At 40.5% G+C, this 18,506-nt stretch overlaps 1 protein-coding gene and 1 long non-coding RNA gene across 4 annotated transcripts in view; one reads left to right on the forward strand and one right to left on the reverse strand.

Moving 5' to 3' along the window:
* Positions 1-18,506, reverse strand: part of LOC145456345 (uncharacterized) — a 126,389-nt gene that overhangs the window by 99,537 nt on the left and 8,346 nt on the right. The window lies entirely within an intron of this gene.
* Positions 14,900-18,506, forward strand: part of LOC145455943 (uncharacterized) — a 36,015-nt gene continuing 32,408 nt past the window's right edge. Inside the window, exons 1-2 of one of the 3 annotated variants that reach the window (XM_080333992.1) lie at positions 14,900-18,208; positions 18,297-18,375. In XM_080333992.1, the coding sequence (XP_080190118.1) occupies positions 18,133-18,208; positions 18,297-18,375 (155 nt within the window). In that variant the 5' untranslated portion in view covers positions 14,900-18,132. The remainder of the gene's footprint in view (positions 18,209-18,296; positions 18,376-18,506) is intronic. The other 2 variants (XM_080333977.1, XM_080333985.1) reach the window with 2 other exon arrangements.

Raw genomic sequence — 18,506 nt, forward strand, 5'->3', positions numbered from 1 at the left:
TCTCAAATCGATTTTTTAGCAGAAAAAGTCTTAAAGACAAATTAGTCTTACCAAGTACTTTATGTCTCAAAAGTAAGCCAGAAATTGATCGAAAATGGTAGCAGTGCCTTGGGGGCATCCTTTTCAATGTTAGGGGTCTGAGCGGAGGAGGGGAAGGATGAGAGAGACCAGAAATTGCAGTGTTGAGATGATCCTGTACTAAGTTTACAAGGTATTCACTAGATATAGTTATCAAGGTACATGCCACTTACTACTCACGTATACCATTCAGATCAATATATATATGGTTGTCTGAGTCGAAAATAGCATTTATGGTGAGTGGGTGGTAAAATGAGACCAAATCAACCTCATTTCTTAAATTTGAGACCAAATTTGTCTAATTTTGAGACCAAATTGTCTAATTTTTTTTTGTAGTGTATCTTGGGATTTCGGCTATACTTGAATACTCAACTCGAGAAGCTGTTCCTTTGGTGAAGTTCTTCGTAACAGATATATACTCAATACAATGGTTTATTCAGAACGTTGTACAGTAGTTTGCGTATAGAGTCTCATAATCACAGTAAAAGGTAATGTCTAACACGTGTTACCTACACTTATATAGAAGTCTCGACTCTCGAGTAATCACAACGAGAAATAGTTTCTTATTCGAGACATAGTGAAATATCATGGGCGAGTGATCACAGCGTTATCACTACAATACTTATATGCAGGGCATGGTATGGTATGGAAGTATGGTAAGGTATGGATCGATATTTTGGTATGGAATATGGAATAATGCAAGTATGGTATGGAATGGAAGATTTTAATCTATGGTATGAAACGACATTTCCATACGTCCATACTTTGATGTTTTATACATTTTATTGTGATCTGTGATTTGACGTTTAGGAAACTAGTGGGGAATCTCGGCAGACTGGGGCTGCGGGCCACATTATCATAGGCTTACCATATTTTGGAAATCTAAAAAGAGGACACTATTTCAGAAATTTGAGACTTGCAAAACTGGAGTAGATTTCTCAAAAACCGGTGAATTTTTCCTACTTTGTGACCGGTTGACTAAAAAAAAAGGTCATCTTTCCGCTCGGAGCTCAATATTGCGTTTTTCGCTCCGAAATACCCTCCGCGGAGCGTCACTTCTCTACCAGTTTACGACATATCACTCGCAATTTGCTCTAAATCTGACCTAAATTTTCAAAAAAGAGGACAAAATCTCAAAAAAGAGGACAAAAGGCCGTCCTCCGAGGACACTTTCAAAAAAGTCAAAAAAGAGGACAAATCCTCTTAAAAGAGGACGTATAGTAAGCCTAGGCCTACATTATCATGTAATTCGGGAAATTGTCCGCGGGCCGGACAAAATCTTGTTGGGGCCGCATCCGGATCGCGGGTCGTATGTTGCCACTCCCTTTTGTGGACGGTCCTAGATAACAATCAGCTTACTATCTCATTTTTCTCGTGGAAGCTGTAGAGTAGACGAGTAGACGTACACGACACCTCACCATCGTGAACTAAATCTCACCAAAACAGACTCTGTGAAACTATTACCAGGAATTGGATTCGCAGCATGGTTAGTTTAAGCAATAATGACATCCGAAATATCAATAATATAGGTGCTATAAAAGGTACTATATAGCCTACCTATGATATTGAAGTATTTGAAAGTATGGAATATGTATCAAGTTAGGTATGGAACAATGTTGGTATGGTATGGAAAATTGCAAGTATGGTATGGAGAGAGTAAGGCAAGTATGGAGGATGGAAAATTCTCGTTCCATACCATGCCCAGTGGCGTAGCAGGCACTTGGCGGTTCTGGCTCTGCGCCAGGGGCGGCAGGCTCCAAGGGGACGGCAAAATGAGGCTGCACAGTGTACACAGCCGGCTAAAAGCAGCGTAATTGGAAGTCCTATAGCTGGCATCCAGTGAGCTAAAATTTAATCAAATTGGTCTCAATCAAATTCTAGTGTCGCGCTGATTCTGAAAACACGAATTAATATGTTAACATGGCAATGGAACCACTCCAAAATAGCCGTCAAGTCCGATTGTTCCTAACAATCGGAGCGCCGCAACACACTGACCAATTGACCATGATAGTGGAAATTATATCGACCGATTATTCGGAACAATGCCGATTTCCAGACCATTATTTAAATTGTATTTCCGGAATCAGGTCAACAATAGCTTTCGATTATTGTTAAATTTGAGCGCTCGGAGGGCCTGGCCAACTATAGGATGACCAATGACCAATGACCATGAACAATTATGCTGCTTTTAGCTGGCTCAGCAGTAGGCCTGTCTGGGTACTCAAGTATGACAACTAAACTTGAATCTCAAACTAGGTTTACCGGCATAGCCTACACCACTTAATGATATGATTGGATTTTTTAATCCCCACGCGCTGCTGCAAAGCGAAAGTCACAATTTATTCACCAGCGCTTTTAAAAGCATCTATGACGACGAGGTGGACTTTTTGGAGTTAGCTGTGGAAATTGACAGATTTAAGAGGCTGGTATGGAGCAGTGGTTAGTTAATGCAAAGCTACTTGATTCGACACCATATTTATACTCGCGTCTGAAACTTTATCTGACCATTGCTGTTTCAATTGCAAGCTGTGAGAGGAGCTTCTTAAAGCTCAAACTGATTAAGTGTCATTTACGTTCTACCATGAATGATGATCGGCTATCAGATCTATCCCTTCTGTCTATAGAAAGAGACTATACGTTCGAAAACTTGAATTTGAGGTTATTATCGCTGATTTTGTTTCAGTGAAAGCCCGAAAAGTTTTAAGGCGGCTATTGATTTCTATTTGCACAATACCTTCGTTCGCTATTTCTTGTCTGTATTATTTTTGGCCTTATTAACGTTGAGACGGTGAGGCTGAGATGCGGCATATTATTTGTAATTATTTGTATTGACAAGATTGCTTGAAAATCGATATATGTCGAAATTTCCTGCTGTCTACTTAGGAGGGGGCGGCATTTTAAGCGAGAGCCAGGGGCGGCAGCACATGCTGCTACGCCAGTGACCATGCCCCGCTTATATGGACCCCCCGGAACGTCAGCTTCCGTTATTGATGTCCCGGCGGGTTATTCATGGTAATTGTTCAGATTTTCTGTGTATATGGTACCGGTATCGCGGTATGTAGGATGTATACTGTATAGTGTATACCTTTTACCGGTACTCATTTTTTGATAATGCAGATACACGGTACTTCGAGGAACGCCAAGAGAAGGAAATTGGAATCTGGAAAAAGGCTCTAAAAGTGATAAGCGACGACCTCGACGAACAGCTCGAATTCTTGAAGGAGTGGGCAGAAAGATATTTGCAACAAATTGCCAGCATGTGGAATGTGGATGACGCAGCCCATAGTCCGCCTTCACGATTAGCTATCACCAATATTCTGACATCTATTGTAAACCAGAATGTGTTTGGATAGATCAATGACTGATGCTTTGCTGAATTGATGGTTTCTTTATTAAAATACAAAATATTTGAAACATGCAAACAAAGACGAATTTGTAGCCTATAAAATCATAGTTAGTATTGAAAGGATAGGCAGCAATGGTTCGGCTACCGTCGCTACAGTACGGACCCGTGACATAGCCTATACGGCGGTATTTGGTAGGACGCATCAACAACAACCTTCGGCGGGATATCAACGTTGCTAGTTTAGTTACTGTCCTGATATTATCTATAGCTACGCTGTAGCACCCTACAGCAAAAGTCCCCTTTGGAAGATTTTCGCTATATAGGCGTTGTTCTCCACTCCGGGTATCTTGACAGAAATATCTCTAAAACCTATAGGATTCAACAAACTATTTAGCAGGCACTTTAATGTCGATATCCTCCAGCACTAACTATACACCACAAAGTACCGGCACCGATTGTCAATTTTTGTTCACCGACCTTCATCCGCCGCTGATGATGTACTGCAGAGTTGGATCAATTACAATATTTTAATTCAATTACAATTACAATTACTTCCTTGCATGTCTCAATTGCATTGCAATTACAATAACTCAATGCTAAAAATATCAAAATACAATTACAATTACTGTTAATCATGTAATTAATTACAACTATAATTACAATTACAATTACTTTTAAACAGGAAATTTATTTAGTAAAGAGGTGTTCTTTGATAACCGTAGCGACGTAATTAGCAACAATCTCAAGCTATTCATGTTTCATTCCTGATATGTAGAATACCCTTTAACTAAAAAAAATTTTTAACGTATTCGAACTTTCTAATCATGAGTACTGAAAACTACAAGCACAGAAAAATGTTTCAAGCGATTGGAACCAAAGGTTTGAGCGACTAACAGCGAATAGGCTACAGGACAGTCAATGAAATGTAATCACACGATTAGGCTACTCACAGGTGCGTCAGGATAATGAAATGTAATTGGTAGTGCGTCAGCGATAAGGATGATACCGATAAGGTGCGTAAAATTAAAATAAATGCAAAAGAAAAGAGCCTCCTGATAACTAAGCATTATAATATTTTGGTTCGCATTTACATTTTCACTTGCTAGGAAACTGTTATATTGCATTTGATAAACATTAGGGTGTGAAAAGTTTCTGGTCTCAGTAAATTTGGCCAAGATTGGAGGTAAGATCGGGATAACATCTCTACAAATGCGTGATCAAGTTTGATGAAGGCTTGGTTGGAAACTTGATTTTTTTTGCTATTGTTGCAACAAGCCTCGGTACTGGTCAGAAATTAAAAAAAAATATGACCGCGGTGTAGTAAATGGTTCAGCACAGGTTTCAGAAGAGTTTATTTGCTGTTCATCCATTTTTGAATTATTAAGATTTAGTTTAGCCCACTGGTTCTCCAACTTTTTTAGACACGCCTCCCTTTATGACAGTGAATATTTCGTGCCCCCTTATCGTCATAGGCACACAATGAAACCATAAAGTTAGCAATCCTTACATGTAGTTTGATGGTATGGAAGGTTATGACTGTTGATGCGAGAATTCTCCAATACGAAATTCAGACTATACACAGAGCAACAACCATAAAACGGAGGTGAATCGGGCCAAGCGCGGAAAAGATTTCAGTTCATTGAAGCGTCGCGCCCCTTTCAGATGCTTTCACGCCCCCAGTTTGAGAACCACTGGTTTAGCCTATATTGTAATTCACAAAGTTTGCTGCTGCTACTGAAGTATGGGAAACAGTTTAGCGTGACTGAATCATCTAGTTATAACGCAGCACGCATAGAACACCGATGTAAATAGGCTAATTATTACATGATGTGGTGACTGTTTACTAAGGCCTTAAGGCCCCTCGTCGTCATCCTGGTTCCTACCGGATTTTCACTGGTGCGACGAATAAATGATTGATTAAATGATTATTTTATGTTGTGATTGTCAGGTTTCCATGAAAATGTAATTGAGATTGTAATTGAGCAAAATTTTGATCAAATTACAATTACAATTACACAAAATAGAAATGCTTCAATTACAATTACAATTACATGAAAAATGTAATTATTACATTCAGCTCAATTACAAATTACAATTGATCCAACTCCGATGTACTGTACTGTGTACATGGAAACGCGGCCACCATTCCTGGGCTCATCCAATGCGGGCTGAGCCAAGTAGTGGCCGTGGCCGCACATGGAAACTATAGATAACTAACCTATGGATAGACACCAGAGATGGGCGGATTCCCGAATTTCGGGATCCGATTCGGTTAGTTATCTACATGGAAACGCGCTGGTGGTACTGTTATTCCTAGCACCGACTCCGTTAAATGGACACTTGGTGGACCCATGACAATGCATGGGTCCGTGGACATATTAGCATGCGACACAATAGCAAGCGACACTTGAGCATGCGACACTTGAGCATAGCGACTTTTGGTCATGGCGACTCGTGGGCATGTAGACACATGAGCACAGAGACATATTAACATAAGGACATATTAGCATGGGGACACATGAGTATAGGGACACACGAGCATGTATACACGTGAGCATAGGGACACATCAACATGGTGACAATTTAGTAAGTGCCACTTGAGCATGGTGACACATGAGCATGCGATACATGAGCCGTGACGACACATGAGCATGGGTACACAAGAGCATGGGCACTCATGCGCATATGGACGCATGGGCATGGGGACACAAGAGCAAATGTGCGAGTGAGCATGGGGTCACGTACGCATGCGACCCGTCTACATGCAGACACTTGAGCATGCGACACGTGGATATGCAGACACTTGAGCATGCGTCACTTGCGCATGCGACACTTGAGCATGCGTCACTTGAGAATGCGTCACTTGAGCATGCGACATTTGAGCATGCGACACTTGAGCATGTGACATTTGAGCATGCGACACTTGAGCATGCGACATTTGAGCATGCGACACTTGAGCATGAGCATGTTAGACTTGAGTATGCGACATTTGAGCATGCGACACTTGAGCATGTGACCATATAGATCTGTGTGAAAAGCTTCAAAAATCGCGGTAAAGCGATAAAGGTTGTCATTGCTCCACGTTCACATATATTGGAATCGCGTTTACACGTATCAGACGAACTAAAAGAATATATCCTTTTGTGAGACGAAAGGGATTCCAAATTCGCATTTCGACACGGGACTTATTATTTTATTTTGCGGGTCTCTTTTGATAGGGAACATTAGGGTTCGAAGTGGGTTAGGGTCCATGCTGTGGTTAAGGTATCCCAAGATTAGGGTTGGGGGTGATGGATATTAGGGTTGGTTAGGGTTAGGGTTAAGGTATCCCATGACTAGGGTCAAGGATTATGGGTATTAGGGTTGAGAGGGGGATATTAGGGTTAAGGGTATGGTATCCCAATATTCGGGTTAGGGTTTGCGTTAGGGATAAGGTATCACAATATCAGGGTTGGAGGTGATGGATATTAGGGTTGGTTAGGGTTAGGGTTAAGGTATCCCAAGATTAGGGTTAGGGTTTGCGTTAGGGTTAAGGTATCCCAGGATCAGGGTTGGGGTGATGGGTATTAAAGTAGGGAGCGGGGATATTAGGGTTGGAGGAGGGGAGATATATTATGTTCGGTCTGGTATAAATCCATGATTTTGACGCTAGTTAACTACACACTAATATATGAAAAATGCTCAAGTGTCGCATGCTGAAGTGTCGCATGCACAAGTGACGCATGCTCAAGTGTCGCATGCTCAAGTGACGCATGCTCAAGTGTCGCATGCTCAAGTGTCTGCATATCCACGTGTCGCATGCTCAAGTGTCTGCATGTAGACGGGTCGCATGCTCAAGTGTCGCATGCTCAAGTGTCACATGCTCAAATGCCACATGCGCAAGTGTCGCATGCTCAATTGCCGCATGCTCAAGTGCCGCATGCTCAAGTGTCGCGTGCTCAAATGTCGCATGCTCAAATGTCGCATGCTTAACTGTCGCATGCTCAAGTGTCACATGCTCAAATGTCGCATGCACAAGTGTCGCATGCTCAAATGTCGCATGCGCAAGTGTCCTCATGCTCATTTGTCATCATGCTGATATGTAACCATGCTCAATTGCTCATATATCACCAGGTACAAGTGTCAACATGCTGAAGTGTCCCAATGGTTATGTGTAACCACTAACCATGCTCACGTGTTACCATGCCCATATATAACCATGTCGATTATTAGTCTTAATGCTAATGTGTAACATGCTCAAGTGTCGCATGCTAATCTGTTTCCATGCCCATGTGTCTCCTTGCTCATGTTTCATCCTGCTTATATGTCCCCATGCTCATGTGTCCCCATGCTCATGTGTCCATATGCTCATGTGTTACAATGCTAATGTGTCCTCATGCTATAGCGTCGCATGCTTAACTGTCGTTTTTCATTGTGTCGCATGCTCATATGTCGGACAACCCATGCATGCTCTCTTCTTGTCTGAACTGGCTATAGATTACTAACCTACCGTAGGTTAGTTATGTATAAACTGACTGACGTGAGGGTGCAGAAATAAAGTTATCTAAAAGACTATTGTGCATCTCTTGACATCGGCTATATATGACCTAAGTCCTAAATTCTCGACAAAAAGAGGATAAAATCTCAAAAAAGAGGACAAAAGGGCGTCCTCCGAGGACACTTTCAAAAAAGTCAAAAAAGGACAAATCCTCCTAAAAAGAGGACGTATGGTAACCCTAAATAAATATTAAATGGCAAATCCCTAATTAACAACTAACGCCAACTTTGAACACCTACATTCGCTGCGAACTATCAACTGGATCGCCAAACAATCTCTGCAGACCTGACGTAAACAATAAATAACATAGTAGTGAGTCGCCTAAGTCAAGCGTGACCATTCTGAACAGCGAACAATGGGTTTGCAAATTGCACTCCATCCTACAGTCTCTATACTGCGACTGACGTTATTGTGAATATAACGACTGTTCTTATTGTGAACATGAGACTGTTCCTATTTTGAACAAAACTGTTCTTATTGTGAATATAATCGAACCAACCCTCCTCCCAGGGTATTAAAAGTCAGCATATTAAAAATCCTACAAATCTCATTATTTCTATATAATGGGTCATTTCCACTTCATTCTGAACACTTGGGGCGATAAAGATAACTCGACCCAAAACTGTTTTGCTGCTATATGCTTTACTATGGGACTGGACTAAACATGAACCTAATTTAGTCTTTTGGCGTACAACGAGGATGGTGAAAGTATCCATATCAATATAAATCATCCATATGGATATCAAATAGCTGTTAGCCGACGAAAATGATGCTGTTTCTTGGCGTGAGTCGTCGTGATGGAAGTGCTGAAATTACGATTCTATTCTTATCACCAACCGTAATGGTTCTATCATTATTATTTTCCCAATTTATCGGGCAAAGCTACACCAGATTGGACTGCATTCAATACATACCCTTTCTAGATATATTGTGATCTTGGCCAAGTAGCTGTCTGGTTGAAAGACCTTATGTCATTTTAATACCTCCCTATCCTTCGATCTCATCACTATCTGTTGGTGTTTTTAAATGATAAAATACTAATAATACCAACTCGTTCTGATGATTGACAATGAAAGGATGTACCAGTTGTATTCTTGCAGTTATCTTGTGGAATAAAATGGAACGGTTATAGTCTATAAAGCAGAGTCCTGAATATTTATTGACCGACCCCGGAAATAAATTGTATGGTAAGCACAAACTTTGGATTGTAAAATTCTAAGCAACGCATTATTCATGCTCATTATTACTTGGATATTACATAACAATTCTTAACTTGAAGGAATGTCAACCTGCTATTTGAGAAACCTATGTATGGGATTGCCCTAAGACACAAAGCAAAATACTACGGTGGGAACTCAATTGATACAAATACCATCACCATATCCAAGAGTATTCAACGAGAATGCTAATGTAAAACTTGCAGATTGTAAAACACAAGTATGAGCTCGCGAGCATTGGTCATTTGTACTTGAAAATTTAGAAGGTTTAGCAAAGTTCCTTGCGCTACCAACATAATATGTATCAGATACATATAACAAGAGTCCCGGCAGCGAGCAACCGACAATAGTCAATAACCGTCCACTCTGGTCTGGCTCATAATCATCCATGGCTTTACACAGCTTCATTGATATACTCTTCTGGGTTCAATGTCCAACAGCTCTAATTCAATCAATAGGCATCATAATGTCATAGAAGAGGTTGAAGTGACTGTACTTGAAAAAAGTACCGGTACAATATTTGATGGATTTATCATTGGAATGATGGTTGCTTTTCACTAAGTATGCTTCTTAGTTCTTTTGATAACGGGTGAATCACTATGGATTCAGCGAGCCCTTTCCCAAATTGTTTAATTGTCATAACAAGATGCCATGACTGATGACTCTACGGCAGGGCTGGCCAACCTTTTCAGCCAAAGGGCCACATTCGATTGACGAACTATTGCGCGGGCCACTATCCGCGCGAAGCGCGAAAATTTTTTGAAGTTCATAGGTCAATAATATTGTCACTTGACTATATTGCGTGCCTGCTGTATATCGCTGGGCTAAGTTTGCGAGGACTGGGCTATTCGGCGCATGGACATATCGATATCGAAAGCTGCGACCAACATGCGTCAATCATTCCGTGCCAAGGTTTCATAGTCGACGGTCTTACTGCGAGCGCAAACGCAAGGTCGCATATGTTGAACGACACTTTGTCTCGTAATCGTGAATATAGTTAGACTCAATCTGATACATTGGTGTTCTTCAATTTTCACGAAAGGGCAACAATATTAAAAACAAGAAATCGAGTGACAACATATTGCGCTAAGCTTGTAGAAAATTTTTACCTCTGATAAATCTACCGCAAATTATTCTGCTTTATTGTAGTGTACGAAGATATACCAATATGTGAATGGTTGATGGACCTGTCAATGAGTCGAAACTGATATTTTAGTCATCACATCTCAAGTGTTGCGGCCAGACCAATCAAATTTTTGGTTGTCCTTGCAAGTTCACAATCTGTGCCATCAAGTTTTGATGAGATTATTAATTTCGGAAATTACCTCGCGGGCCACTCAAAACCTTCTCGCGGGCCACGGGTTGGCCGGCCCTGCTCTACGGTCTATTTTTTGCAACAGCTTTTGCCTTTTGGCATAGACGTCTCTTTTGCAACCTCATTCATTGAAAACAGATGAGACTGCCTCTCTCTTTGAAGTTTCATCAGCTTCATTGTAATTCAAACGTATGATTTTTATATGCTGTAGGACCTCATAGCAGCAACTCCACATTACACGATTTCCCATAGCGCACAACACTCATCGGTGAACTGATTTACTGCAGGGGAAGCAGTCATGATGGTGAAATGATAATCTGCAGACAACTTTTTCAGGACCAGGCATCCATACCTCTTCTTCGTAAACGGAATCATTCTCCCGATAACTTTCTGTTTCTTATTGATGCATCTTTTAAGATCAAATGACCATCATCCTTACACAATGAGGAATACAACAACAGCGATATCATACGACTTTCGAAAATTAACAGCAACGTAAGCTGCCAGGGTGTCTACTGTCTATGTCCATCACGAGGATTAGACGCCAAGAAACAGCATCATTTTCGTCACTAACAGCTATTTGATAGCCATATGGATGATTTGTATTGATATGAATACTTTCACCATCCTCGTTGTGCATCAAGAGAGAGAGAGAGAGAGAGAGTCTTTATTTTCATCCAACCAAAATACATAACACACGGCAGTGATAGTGGTACAGGAAATATGCTTGCACAGTATTCGGTATTAGATAGGAATGATCGATAAGACCGTGAAGGTCATCTAGTCTGATCACACCAGCATCAAACAGGTACACTTGACTCTAAGCAGTCTGGCTGTAAAAAAGGTTACAGTAGTTAAAAAAATAAAATAGAAGAAAAATTAAACGATGGTAGCAAATGATCAATGAAGCAATGTCCGGGCGAGGTAGGGCAACAGTGTTAGTGTAGCGACAAGAGGTGATCAAGTAGGGCTTTTTTGAATCTATTATAAGGCAATTCACGGATGTGTGGTGGTAATCAGGGCTGTGGAGTCGGTAAATTTTACCACCGACTCCGGCTCCGACTCCGACTCCACACATTTTCAATATACCGACTCCGACTCCGACTCCGACTCCTGAGTCTTTAAACGTACCGACTCCGACTCCGACTCCGACTCCTGGGTCTTTAAACGTACCGACTCCGACTCCCGACTCCGACTCCGACTCCAGCATTATTACCAATTTACCTCGAAAATTATATGCCACATTGTCGGTTGAATGACTATCATACAACCATTAAACATATGCAAACATATGATTAACTGTGGCATGCTGAATTGTTTCATTGTTGCACAGCTCGAATTATCCACCATGCAATTAACATGAAATAAAGATTTGCTAAATATCCTTCCTTATTCAAGTTTTTATAACATGGACTCTCTAATATCCTGAAATGTATGAATCATTCAAATATGGCAGATATCCAATCCTGTATAATAAAAATGTAGATAGAAAATCCAAGTGAAGCTCTGGTGTATGACTCAGCAACTAATAAAGAAATTGAACTTACTAATTTTGTCATTACACACTATCCTGATTACAAGCACAAACTCTCTTACTACTAGTAATAGACATTGGTCATAAATGGAATTTAGTTAAGTAGTCAAAGACCATAGCCTATGTCTAGTCTACATGTACTTAATCAAGTATTCAAGGATTGGGACTTGCAGTCTTTCTTAATCATTTGTTCGACCCAAACAGCTAAGCTACACTACAAATATTTTTAATTTTGTCAAATGGGAAGCATCGTTTGGTCATATTTACATATTTTTACAATTTTACAAAACCAGCCGATGCATTTTCTCTGTCACAGTATCATGGTATAATTCCAAAAATTGCATCAATTTTGACTGCATCGCGAAAACGCATCTTGCGATTTTCTTCCCCTCCGCAACTGAGTTGTAATTTGCAAGTAATATCTTTTATCTATATCAGGGGTGGGCAACTTTTTCGGCGAAATGGACACCTGAGATTTACGAACCATTGCGCGGGCAACGGGAATGTTGATAACCTTTTTTTAGTCGTCGATAGGAGCGAATCGAATTATGAAACATTGCAAACAAGACTTATATTACTACGCTCTAAAATTGTTAACATTATGTCATCCAACTGTGCAGTGCGCAATCAGGCCCTGGTCGCGCCACGCGCGAAATTTTTTTGCAAGATAACGACTGAATTAGGCTATAGCTATATCAATAAATATGTCGCTAACATACATTGGGGGTGGCATCTGTATACCACTGGGCTCATTTGGCAAGGACAGGATTATTCGACGTTCGAACATAGCAAAATCGACGGTATCAGTGAACATGCCTCTATCATTTTGTGCAAATGTTTTGTCGACGATCTCGCTGCGAGTGCACAAGCGAAGCCGTATCTCCTAATTGCGAATATAGTTATACTCAATTCTGTGAAGAATATGTATTAATAATTTTCAAAACGGGGCTCAAATACTGAATGCAAGAAATCTAGTGACAATGAATCTTGCGAAGTACCGAGAAAAATTTCAAGTCAAATAAATCTGCTATGAAATATTCTACTTCATGGTCATATACGAAGATCTGGGATAAATGTGGCTGACCCCTTGATACGTCAATGCCTCAGAACTGTCGTTTTAGTCATCATCAAATTTCTCGGTCATTCTAATCAAATTTTGATTGGCCTTGCAATTGTACCTGATGTCATAAATAATTTCGGGAATTACCTCGCAGGCCACACGCTAGCCTTCTCGTGTGCCGAATTTGGCCTGCGTGCCACGGGCTGGCCGCAGCTGATCTGTATCGTTATTAATAACAGTGATTGGTGGTACATAAAAATTATATTGAAAATTCTTTGAAAGCAAATGTTTTCATGATAGAGAAGTTGGAGTCGGAGTCGGAGTCGAAATCATAGTCATTCTCACAAACTCCGACTCCGACTCCAGTCAGTATTTTCCCACCGACTCCGACTCCGACTCCGACTCCAGCTATTACAGTTTTCACGACTCCGACTCCGACTCCGACTCCATCAAGCGAAAATTACCCCGACTCCGACTCCGACTCCACCGACTCCGACTCCGACTCCACAGCCCTGGTGGTAATGCATTCCAGATGATAGGTCCCGAGTAGTCGATAGATCTCTTAGTTAGGTTGTTATTGGGTGGGGGTAAGTAGATATTTCCTTTAGACGAGGATCTCGTGTAGTGGGAGTGGACAAGAGACGAAATAATGTCCATGTTTACTCCAATCCCATAGTAAAGCATATAGCAGGGGCGGGCAACTTCTCTAGTCGGCGGGCCGGATATAGAAAAATTAAGTACTCGGCGGGCCGGATTGCTGAATCGATACATTATTCGCCCATTTATCCACATATAAAAGAAATATATCGTATTTAATGAATGTATTTTAACGACAGCAATGTAACTTCAAAGCCATTTCTCGCCGATAGTGACGAAGACAATGTGGATTTGAAAATAGCATTGTCATACAGGCGCCGCCATGTCTGCTTCTATCTGATCAATCAACACACGGTGCAATCCTTAATTAGGATTTCACGGCGTTCGATAAGCCCAGTACCCCACATTTACCAATATATCAATTCACTAGGGTTGAGTAGCTGACGAGATAGCATCGTTGCTCAACTGTGCGGCCTAGTTAATCTCGATATTTGATTCATGCGGTCCGTGTCCTCTACGAAATTTGAAAAGTGGCCCGCGACCCGTTTTGAGTTGGCGACCCCAGGCATAAGCGGTGTCTTACAAAAGCCTAGAAGTGTGCCGTGCTACAAGTCGGCGGTTACGGAATCAAAAACAAGAAATACCAGCCTGGTGTAAGTGACCATTGTAGTCGACAAACACCATGATTACCACAGTACATCGTAAATGCCGATAACGCAAGTCTTCTCGCTTGGACGAACTTACGCGTATAATCTCCACTCTCGCACGCTGCGCATACACGTATATAATAACATACAGTCACTAACATATGACGTATTAAGCAAGTAGTGGGGAATCTCGGGAGACTGTGTCCGCGGGCCACATTATCATGTAAAACGGAAAACTGTTCGCGGGCCGTACAAAATCCCTTCGCGGGCCGTATGTTGCCCACCCCTGGCATACAGCAACAAAACAGTTTTGGGTCGAGTTATCTTTATCGCCCCTAGTGTTCAGAATGAAGTGGAAATGCCCCATTGTTTCTTGTTTTGTAACGCTTCACTGATTCAATGTAGCGTCACAGAAAAAGCCCCTGAGTTTGCTAACCCGTTATTCACTGACGTGAGTAAATTCTATTGTCCTGGATAGATGAAGTAACGGATCAAGGGTTAAGTGGTGGAAACCCGAAAGTGACAGGTAAATTGGTTTGTCAACTTAGACTCTGTGACTGTGAATATTATGTTGATTCCTTTCTATGCTAAGGAAAGTGAGGCTTGAACGGGATGGAGCCAAATATTTAAACATCTTAATAATGGAAATTCGCTTCTAGTGCTGTCGTATATTCTGCTGTGATTATCGTACTCCTAATTGAAAATACTTGAGATAGATACGTAACACCTATAGCCAGGCTGTGTTATTTTTGGCATTTCAGGAGCCAGATGCCAAAACTGCCAAAATAAAAATTTGAAAATGCCAAAAATAACACGTTCATGGTGTTGTGTTAACAGGACCGCATTACAAGCGAGAAGAGCGTGTGTGAAGGGCAGGTTTCTTACTCTATGGGTCCAGCTCACCCAATAGGGGAGAAAGCATTGTGTCCTAAATGGTGTGGGCACAGCGAGATTGAACGGCTGACTGCATTTGGTCTACGTCATACTTTCCATTTGTGCAAAGGCAATTTTACGGTCATTTTTAACCGGCTTGCCGAGCGCTAAATTTGATAAAACGGGTATCAATGGAAAGCTGCCGCTGTACTGATTACTAAAATATAAATTGTATTCTGCTCATGGATCTGGAACCCCCAAATTCAACCACGATTTTTGTATTGTGATCGAGTTGAACATTGTGACACAGCAAACAGTCCGGCTATTTCTGAGCTGCAGTCTCATTTTGCCAGACAGTCTTGTTGCGTTATTGTTCTTAAACAAGCTAACCTTCCCAGCAGGACTCTTCCATGTGAGTTGGTTATATTGAAGCCATCTGGCGTGACAAAAGTCCTCCTAAAATATATCGGTAGACTGATGGAGATGGGATGGTCGCGCTACAAAATAGAATGTGTTGAGAGACAACACAGGGAATTCCTGGAAAAGTATCGTGAAGAAAATTCTTTCCGCGATGAGATCGATGGCACTAGTGCAGTGATCTCTTTTCATGATGCTTGGAAGCCGGTTCTGCCCTCCGAAATGTTGAAGCTCTGAAAACCTTTTGTGGAGGACTGGCAACATTCTTTCCCTCAACGGCTACTGTTGAAGCCGATATTTCCCAGATTCTTTGGGCGAAAAATTAATTCAGGAGAAACTTTGCTGACCTGAGTTTGGAAGCACTGTGACAGTGCAAACAATTTAAGTCTATTCAAAAGCTGTAACAATCGGGTGTTGAGCGTGTTTGTTAGGCTTCTCATTCTTTTTCCTTATTGGCACCGATTCAGAATGGATACTGCACATTTTGTGATTTCGTTTGATAATAATAACCTATGTAATCGCTAGGTTTTTTCTTCTTATTGTTTGTTGGTACTTACTGTAAGTGGATGCTGCACATTTTTTGGTATCTTTTGATAAACTGACCAAAATGAGGCGTTTTTATGACTGATTCGAGTCTGCAAATATCTATTTAGAGGTCGATGCCAAAACTGCCAAAAATAAAATTTGAAAAATGCCAAAAATAAGCTATTTTTGGCAGTTTTGGCATTTGCCGAAAATAACACGGCCTGCCTATCGCTCTCTTCCGATATTTTGCATACGTACGGTGGTCGACCAAACGACTGACTATTCGGACTATGAATCTGGAGATACTCAAGCAACTAACAGTGATGATGTACATAGTGAGGAGAAATTATCGAGTGAAGTGATTCAACTTCTTACAAATTGACTCTCTCTCTCTCTATAGTCTCTATAACAATGGAAATAACTCCGACTCCAAATACGAAATACCTGCTGCATGTCAATATGAGTACGGTATGGCATATCGGCGTTCTGTATTTACAATCTGACCCATTGTGTTATGTTCAAGTTTCTTTTTATGTAAACTACTGTAAACTACTTTGAATACTGCATGCACATTGCTTATTCATACACAACTATACGGTACTCGATCTAAGAGCTCTTCTAACCTATTTATGTCAAATTCCGACAATGCTTTTCCTCCCTTGAAGCGTGCTGGAATTGATGTGTGGAATAAATTTCCCCTTCGACTGAAAAATATGAGTTTTCCGTCATTTAAGGCGGAGTTCCTTGACTTACTGCTCATAAGTACTAATCGGATATAAGGTATTATCCATCTGCTATTGCATCAATGCATCCACTGTGTACTTTGCTGTTGTTTTTCTATTTTCGTTTTTATACAATCTACCATAACTATTAAGCATTAGTGTATGTATCTATATACTTGTTTCTAATCTCCAAGGTTCCGGCTTGACATGAAGATCGCAAGGATTATATCACCGGCACCCGTCTATACTGTTATAGAGCCAGTTATACGCTATTGTTTTTGTGTATGTGTTTTTTGTTTTAAGTATATTTTTTTGCATCCTCATTCTGTTAATTCCGGATGACGAAGAAATAAATATCTCTCTCTTACTCTATGGTAAAGGTATTTCTGATACATAATAGCAGGTTATGCGAGATTTGTGCCTCATTGGCTCTAATGTCTTATTTTATTGATGTCTTGATGCGGAACTGAATTCTGCAAAGGGCCCTAGATTGGCAGTACCCTTATGTCCCCGAAAACACATTTTTTAATGAAATTGTATTGGTTTACTTCCATTCCACACGTTAATCATCAAATTAGTACAAAGATTCTGGTCTAACATTTCAACATTATCTGAATTTTAAGGGCAACAAAAACTCAAATTCAATCATTTTCTTTATGACACCTCCTGGTAATTTTATACAAGCAAATGCCGTTTCGTCCTCTCCTTTTTTGTATCGATAACCTCAATATCGCTGCTAAATGTTTTGATGCAGTATGAATTATTTCATTGTCATTTATAGATGTAGTGTCATTTAAAGTAAAGCTCAAAAGACAATTATTTTGATGACATTGTCCGTGGACCGTGGTTCATCATAGAAGTTATAGGCTACTGTTTGACCCTGTGGGAACCGCTGACTGCCAAGCTTTCTTTCTAACCTTGAAAATGACTGTTCAGTGCACAGTCCATTTTATAAACCTCGGTTTTTAAATAAAAATAATGTTTTAATATATTTTTCCTGTTCTCTCTGTTTCTTTGGTTTCGCTGATATCCTCTGACATGGTATCTGGCTACTTCATGATCTGATACCCAAAGTTGTGAAAAGTAGCTTGTAAAATTATGTGTTGATGATTTGCCTTATAAAGCCCCGAGTTTATAGGCCTATAGAAGTACCATAGCCAGTATCATTTAAATCTGGAATCGAAAATATTTGTTTTGTCAGTATTTATATGCATTGATCAGTATTGGGATAAAAATTAGAGATGCTCAATTGTTGAAGGCACCGATGGCAAACGCTGGTACTGGTATTCAAAGAAATCTCAAGAAGACACAACCCTCTGATGATTTCAGCGTGATTGGAGGTGAGATATGGCTAGCCCATACTTTCAGATTCAGACGATGTTCACCGAAGCATTAGCTCTACGTTAACCGCAATCTTGAATCATTCAGGAAGCTCAGACAGTTTACTTCGGAACACATCATGGCCAAAAGAAGATGACCGATCCATTAATAACGGTGTCAATTCTGGGTGAGAATACTTTCATTTTGTATGTTTTATGTTGGAATTTGCAAGGAATTTGGAAGTATGGAGAAAAGCGTTGCAATTTGTAAAATAATAATAGATAACTGAAGATATGTATTCAATTTATTGTGTTTGAA

The sequence above is a fragment of the Botryllus schlosseri genome, chromosome 2 (assembly GCF_051294905.1).
Source record: "Botryllus schlosseri isolate E-star chromosome 2, Bs_hap1, whole genome shotgun sequence".
In the NCBI taxonomy this organism is placed as follows: domain Eukaryota; kingdom Metazoa; phylum Chordata; class Ascidiacea; order Stolidobranchia; family Styelidae; genus Botryllus; species Botryllus schlosseri.